Source organism: Beta vulgaris, chromosome 2 (genome assembly GCF_026745355.1).
Source record: "Beta vulgaris subsp. vulgaris cultivar EL10 chromosome 2, EL10.2, whole genome shotgun sequence".
Lineage (NCBI taxonomy): Eukaryota > Viridiplantae > Streptophyta > Magnoliopsida > Caryophyllales > Amaranthaceae > Beta > Beta vulgaris.
Window position 1 is genome coordinate 2,686,490 of NC_079203.1, and position 7,976 is coordinate 2,694,465.

A 7,976-nucleotide genomic window follows, 5' to 3' on the forward strand; every position below is an offset into this window, starting at 1 on the left:
TATTGGCGTTGAATTGTGTGACTAATGTTAATTTCAACTCTTGTAATACAAGGGTTGTGAACTTGTGAGTGTGAAGCTCACCCAACAAGATAAGGGTGCAGTGAAGGAATTTTTAGAGCACGTTCTCCCCAGCTTATTTTCAGTTCAGTTCAGTTTAATTCAGTTCAGTTCAGTTCAATTCAATTCAGTTCTGGACAATACAGTTACTCTCACATATCACTATTCAATTCAGTTTTATACAATTCAGTTCAGTTCAGCTGTTTTATGCCGAAGATAAGGCTAAAAACATACTTCCTCTATCCCTAAGTCTCATAAAATTAGGGACCTTGTACTAAAATAAATTTATAAAAATTAATTTTTTTCCGGTGAATAGAAGAGACGGAAGAGTTATCAATGGGATTTTTTGGAGGATAGGAGGAGTTGAAAAACACCAAATAGAAATTAATGTCTTTACATTTGTAATTTGATTTAGGTTTTATTTTTCTTTTGTTTCTTTAGACAGCCACTAATAGAATTGGGCTCTTATATTTCGAGACCCTATGCAGTTGCTCACCCTGCACATGGTATTAGCCGCCTCTACTCTTCATCCATAATGAATGAAAAAAAAAAACTTGAATGGATCGGGGTTATAATAACGTATTGTGCAGCACAAATCACATGTAGTCAGTTTTCATTTGATATAGTCACTTTTTGTATTTTTTTTTATGATATAGACAATTGTTATATATAATCAGTTTCCGTATATAAGTAGTTTTTTTTTTTCAATATAGTCAATTTTTGTATGATAAAGTCGATTTAGATGCAAACCAAATTATTTTGAATCCTCCCAAGAGGCCAAAACATTATGTTATGAATGTTAATTTTCAACTCCTGTAATAATGTTAAGAAAAGCCCAATCTTCTGGCCGAAATTGTTTCCAAGAACTCAGATGAAAAGAAAGATACACCTCAATTTGTTTCAAAATTTGCGACCGATATAATCACAAAAAACTCAAGTTGATAGAAGCAATAATTTCACTCAAATGTTGTTAGGGAAGCGAAACGGGGAATAGCGATACAACTAGGAGTGCTAATCGAGTTGAGTAGCTCGCGAATAGCTCAAACTCGACTCAGTCAAAGCTTTACTCGAGTTAGCTCGATCGCGCTCGATTAAGCTCGAAACTCGATAAACTTGCACACAATTCAATTAATTTCTCTTTGAAGTAAAGAAATACATTAACACCCCAAAATTTTGGTTTTTTTGTGGGTATGGTATGAGATTTCAGAATTTTTTTTTTTTTTTGAAATAAAGAAATAACGAGATTTCCTTCTCCCCTATGTAAGTTGTGAGTATTTTTTTTTTTTTTTTTTAGGTATGAGAATTTATTCTCATTGCTGAAGTTCGAGACTCAACATGATTACATGAAGGTATCCGAATCTCTGACGCGGATATATTACATGAAAATCTCTTCCCAAACATGCCTTTAAAGGCTTTTACACTGCTACAACTTAATGTATTGTGAACACTCACAAATAGCTGCGATCATAGGCCCAAGGTGAATCTAACATGCCCTGTGATTCATCTCACATTCTCCTCACTATACAAGAGCTATAGATGAATACAATTTCCAGAGAATCATAAGAATAAGACAGGAATAAACAATAAAACTGGACTACCATCCCCTCTGTTAATGTACATGAACCAATGCCTATAAAATCTATGTCAAATTCTGCATTGAAATGATATAGTCCTCCCAACTCAAGCAGGCGCCACGCATTTTTTTTGTTTATGAATCCAATGTAGGTAAGGCAGAGATGAGATTGTCAACTACTCGCTTTCAGGCGTATTGCTTTCTTCACATATGAGACAGAGTAGATCACCATCTCTAACAAGCTCTATCTCATCAATTTCAGCTCCATCTGAAGTGACTACTTTAGTGCAATGCCGCCCAAATTTTTTAGTGCCAATTTCGAGTAGTTCTGGAATGGTCTCAGGCAATATAACGAGTTTTGTAGCGTCACCCTTTCCTGGGCATCTGAGTATCACTCTAGCAGGCTGGACCCCGGAGAATGGGGAGTTTGAGAAACTACCTCGTTCAGTTTGTGACGACTCAACTGAAAATAGGAAGATTTCCGTAAGAAATAAAACAATCACGAACACTGCTTATATAGAATTTTTTTTTTGACAGGCTTATGTAGATTTAGATGTTGATCATTATAGCATATTTTTTGAAAGATCAATTTTTGAAAGTCAAGTTCTGTGTTAGAATCCATGAAGAAGCAAACAGTGCAAGTACATAAAAGGGTTGTATTAGACTAAACCATCAGTAATGTTTGATGTTAATATTCTCACCTCTAGTGGCTGCAGACATGAACCCAAATAGTGAATTTCGAAATGAGTTCACCCGACGACGAGGCTGCTTGTCAGCCCAAGTCACTTCACGTGTACGTGGAGTAACATCCATTGAATCAACCTTAAGCTTCTTGAGAAAAGTGGGGCCTGATTCTTTACCATGAACCGTAATGACTGATTGTACACTAGCCTCTTCTTTAGAACGAAATAATGCTTTTATCTCTTCATGCCCATGAAGATCAGCCAGACCCCTTGGCGTCCATCCGTTCAAATCAGACTTATCGATGTCCGCCCCTTGCTTCAAGAGGAACTTAACTATTGTAGGATTTCCATGGGACGCTGCAGCATGAAGTGCTGTAAATCCATTACTCTTGGGAGCAGTTACGTCTCCACCATACCGAACAACATCCTTTAGCAGCTCGAAATTATCCTCCTCTACTGCATGGCACGCATATTGAGGCACATCCCCAGAGGCTAGAGTAGCACCCTGGTCTACTAAAAGCTTGATCAAGGCCTCGTGCCTTCCCATTATTGCATCCCAAAGTGGAACATTCCCTTCCGAGTCTGCATAATAGAACAAATAGGTGTAACTGATGGCTTTTATTATGAAGCATGATTTATACAGTCCAGCCAAACAAATGTACCAATAAAAATTATACTAAGTAAACAAAAGAGTAGACAAATGCATTATTTGACATAGTATTCCTCTGCGATGAAAGAGCTTAGCTAGTAGCATAAGTAAACTTTGTTGATTCTCATTGAGGCAAGCAAAAATCTTATTCGTGTACATATATACACATGCGCGTACCCACACCTGTGATACTTCGAGTCAAATACATATATCAGCCTTGGGTATGGGGTTAAAAAAGGACCAACATGAAGGATTCTAAATTTGAAGATAGCGGGAACAGGATTACAAGTGTCCAAAGGTTTGATCAAGACACCTGGATAAACATACATGAATTAAACGAAGTATAAATTTTACCTTTTGTCCAAATTTAAGTGTCAAGGTGCCCACACCCACTTGAAATGTATACTTGAGCAAAAGTAAAGAGTACAGGCATCATAAACCCCTCGATTCCCCAAACACAAATGTCAACAGTGAGGACAAGCGCATGCCCTCAAATATGACATCATTGTCAAATTTTAAGCTAAAGGCAAATTAAGAGAGACTAAAATGTGCTTATAAAGACATCATTAGAGTACATGCAAGTATATGCTAGAAGGTGACAAATACTACAAATCTACCAGGCTATCGACATACCTTTAGTGTTTGGATCTGCTCCATATGCAAGAAGAACAATCGCACAATGTTCACTTCCATTAGCAGCTGCAATGTGCTGGTGCACACATCAACAGAAAAAAGGACAAGTTAAAAACCAAAATCAGGAATTAATAGTCCTAAATAAGGAAAATCAAGAGATACGTAACTAGATCACATGTATTTCTTAAAATGTAGACAGGAAGGTGATTAAACTGCATACCAAAGCAGTGCGCCCATTCATATCCGCCTCATTTGGATCAGAACCTCGTCTCAGCAAATGTTGCAACAACGGTTCATCTCCTCTTGCGGCTGCAAAACATAAACTGAGAGGCAAATCCATTCGACCATGAGCTAGCATGTTCTCTATGTCTCTGAGAACAGATTGCATCAGTGGGTCGTGCTGCCCTTTCAAATGCTGTGCCACCCACAGATATAATGATGTTAGTAAACAGTCGTAGTTCTACTCTTGAAAAGTCTGAGGAAGGTGAACAATAATATAAAGAGCATGACAGCAAGTCAAGTTACCCACTATATCTTAACTACAGTTGCGTGATATTCATTTAATCCTCGGCACCTTTTAGTTTCTTTATTCAACTAGTGTGGAAAAGGATTGATTTTTGAATGCTTATGATTGAAAAAATAAGTAATCACTTTTGAATAATATTCTGAGATAATTAAGCAGCTAATTGGCCTTCAACAGAACACTGATAATACTGGAAGAATATAATTCTACAATTAGTAACGTCTTACTTTCCATGATTTTTTAAATTGCTATATGATACTACTGACTTATACTTACCTATATGTAGTTTCATTGAACAAAAAGAGGGACGCTTGGCATTCGGAACTTAAAAGAGATGCCAAGAATCAATTTCTAGGTAAAGCTAATCAGCCATAATAATATCAACACCTACAATTAGATTGCACAGTAATAGGTTTAAATCTACAACCCCTAATTTGGGAGTCATAAGAAAGATAAACAGGAAACATGATTTCAGTATAAGTATTTCCATATACTTAGTCAGTACTGATGTACTTGAGCCCTCTCCCTCACTTGAAGGAATTGGAGATTTTATCTTGAAGAACAGAACAATAAATCCAACATTTACACCAAATTGAACTACAGCACGAGCATAAGGAAATTAAATGGAATGATTATTTCGACAACCAGCAGCTTCGTTGTATCTTTATTGTGCATTGTGCTATCAACATTTGAAATTAAAGCAAAAGGTGTGGAATACAAACCTCTAGAAGATTGTTCATGATAATTGCTCCATCCCCAACATTCGCCTGGACAAGATTCAGAAGGACAGTACGATTGAGACGCAGCAGCTGACACAATCTCTTGGTACGAACTGTGAAAAGCTGCGGTCTGTAACAAAGAACACCTATCTCCCCACAGATACCCCCTGAAGAAACCTCATCAACAACCTGCATATACATCTTCAATTAGTGACATCTTAACAGAATAATTGCAAATGACAACAGTACAAGACTTGCCTGTTCACCTCCATTTTTGTTATTGATAAATTCCTGCAAGGAAGCCATAGATCAGAGACCAGAGTTTTACTAATATTACAAAAAAAAAAAAAAAAATAGGATTCTTGATAGAAGCTCTTGTAAGAAAGCAAGAGGAAATTTATGTCATGTTTCTGGAGGGCCAATTATTGTACAATAAGGCCTCAGGAGAAGGCAACAGTAATTACGGCAATCATAACATATAAGAATGCACGTTCCCTGTTGTTTTCAAACGTATTATACGCAGAACATGCCCATGTATGATGGATGTGTGTGTATCCCATTCTATGCATAGTGGAGGAGAGAGATTGCTCTCACCATGGCACCAGAAACTAGTACATATAGATCAGTAGGTGCCTCATTCTGCAGAATCACATCTTCTTTTGGAGGGAAGTACTCAGCTTTCGTCTCTGAAACCTTAATTACATTCGATAAGATAAAATCATTACTCAAGCCACTGTAACTTAGAAAGAAGCCAAATTGCTTGCAAGTAAATCTCAATGCTTTGTAAAAGACAAAGGATGCGATTCCAAGAATTATTAAGTATACAAAAGAAGCTTCAATAAGATAGCTGTCATAAAAGACAAAGTGAAGCATGCAGAAATGGATCACATAGCTGATTAAATTAAGATCAAATCAGCAAAAAAATTCAATCTAGCAAAAAACAGTAATGGAAATTATATACTATTTGATGATTGACAGGCAATGAGATTTTCCATGCAAAAGCCGATTACGGCAACTGGTGATAGCTGACTAAAGGTATGCGCTTCATAAGTTTCCACTTTGTTAATGAGAGATTAAAGAAGTGAACAAAGAGAATGTTCTTTCTTTTTTATGGTATATGACTATACAGATATATTTAGGACTTCAATCTTCAATTTCCCAAATGTTCCAAAACGATATGGAAAAACATGGACATGTTTCATACAAATACAGAGGACATAACCTTCCAGTCAATCTTCAAAAAAAGTGTATAAATCTTATAAATAGTGTTCAAGCAACTATAAGGATGTTTGGGAAATGTAGACATACCAGTTGGAAAAGCAAGTCATTTGATACTCCACGGAATAGATACACATGATCAAGCAGCGAATAGAAGAGAAAATGTGAAATACTTGATTTGATTGCCTTGGGAAGGGAATCAAGAACCTCTTGCTGTTGTAAACCTTCTGAATCAGTTCTGTACTTCAAGCACAAGTGAGCAACCATTTGGTCTTGTAAGCGTACAGGAAGCCTGTTCCTCAACGCAAAACTGGAAGCAGCTTGAATTGTGTCCCTCTATAATTTCACAAAACCCCAAAGAGATCACAAGTTAGCATCAAAACTAACAGCTAGTAAACGTTGATAACCTTTAGATGTTCTGCTTCTGAACTCAAACCAATGTTTCACAAATCAAGTATGTGAGTGAGTCATTTCTGACCATTATGGTTAAAGGTAAGGAGTTCACATCTATTTGTTAGAGTTTCGAGAGTTAAGAAATTGCATTCAGCTTAGCTAGAAACAATTTATCCTTCCGTTTCAAATTCAAACTAAACAACAAAAAGAAACAAAAACCAGACAAAATGCAACGAAGAGCAATGTGCATACTCACAAATTTTCTAGTTCGGCTAGTCCCATGAACCACTAAGTTAGTCATATTTCCTATCAAGTATGCAGTCAATCCAAGATTGAAGAGCATATAGAATATATCAAAGACCATCTCCCTCATATTCACAGGGTGCAGATCACCATAACCAGTTGTTGAGAGCGTGGTGATTGCCCAGTAGACTGACATCACATAACGCAACGACAGATCCTCTTTGTGGAAGTCTCCGATTGCAAGACCGATCCAGGTCTTGTTGGGGTCAGGATAGTGATCAGCAATATAATAGTAAAAGCAGGAAGCACAATGAAGAGCGAATAGAGTCACCTACAAGGACATAATAAACAAAGTGAGAATATTCCTTGTGTGGACTCATGAGCATCCTCTCTTGAGCAGTAATAAGCAAATGTACTTACAAAAACTAGCTTCAAGCATCGAATCCAAAAGTAGCTAATATTTCGATCTTTCTCCAATCTGTCCATGAATATTGGCAAGAGTATTCAGAATTTCTAACACACAACACGTCTTCATATTGTATAAACATCAGGTCCTACGGTGTTGAGATCTCATTATATGTCCCATCTCGGGTCCCAACTCCTTTTCTTTCTGACATACTTCCTCTGTTTCACAATAAGTGAAACACTTTCCTTAATTGGAATAATCACAATAAGTGAAACCAAACTCCAAATGGTAAAAAAAGTTCACTCTTATTACATATATACCACCAAAAAGTAAGAGGGGACCACAATTTCAATACTTCTCCACTCTACTTTATTGTAGTCCCAACTTTCTCTCTCTAAGTTCCTTGGTAACTCCCCACTTTCTCTATGTTTCACTTATTATGAAACGGAGGAAGTATTAGTAAAAGTGGGTGATGCGTCAAAAGAATAAGGGGTTGGGACACAAGATGAGACACAAAATGAGTTAATAGATCCTAACTCGATTCTACCTTACTAAGGCCAAGAATGTACCTAGAGAACATCTTGCTGACTCTACGTACACGCCAGAGACGTAGCATATTGAATAGTCCATAGGCCTGGATAGCGTCAGGGAGAATCTTCTCCACAGCTTCAGAAGGTATTGTTGATACAATATCAAAAATAAACCAGGTACTCACATACTTCCAAGCAATCTTCTTATGATCATCAACAAGAAGATAAGTTTGCGGATCAAGATACGCAACAAAGAAGGTCAACAAAATATCAATAGCGAAAAATCCATTTACAATATTATCAGCAATAGCAAGGCCTCTGATCGGGGTCTGAAGGAATCCAACACGAG

The 7,976-nt window shown here is 37.0% G+C and overlaps 1 protein-coding gene across 1 annotated transcript; it reads right to left on the bottom strand.

Annotated features, from left to right (window-relative positions):
- Positions 1 to 1,407: 1,407 nt before the first annotated feature.
- Positions 1,408 to 7,974, bottom strand: LOC104887695 (potassium channel AKT1; the record flags this gene model as incomplete). The annotated part of the gene is made up of 11 exons (XM_057392424.1): positions 1,408 to 2,093; positions 2,332 to 2,895; positions 3,596 to 3,671; positions 3,816 to 4,010; positions 4,841 to 5,026; positions 5,096 to 5,128; positions 5,432 to 5,530; positions 6,146 to 6,391; positions 6,705 to 7,022; positions 7,112 to 7,169; positions 7,667 to 7,974. Coding segments are annotated over 11 exons (2,370 nt in total), but the record flags the coding sequence as incomplete, so codon positions are not given.
- Between the last annotated feature and the right edge of the window lie 2 nt (positions 7,975 to 7,976).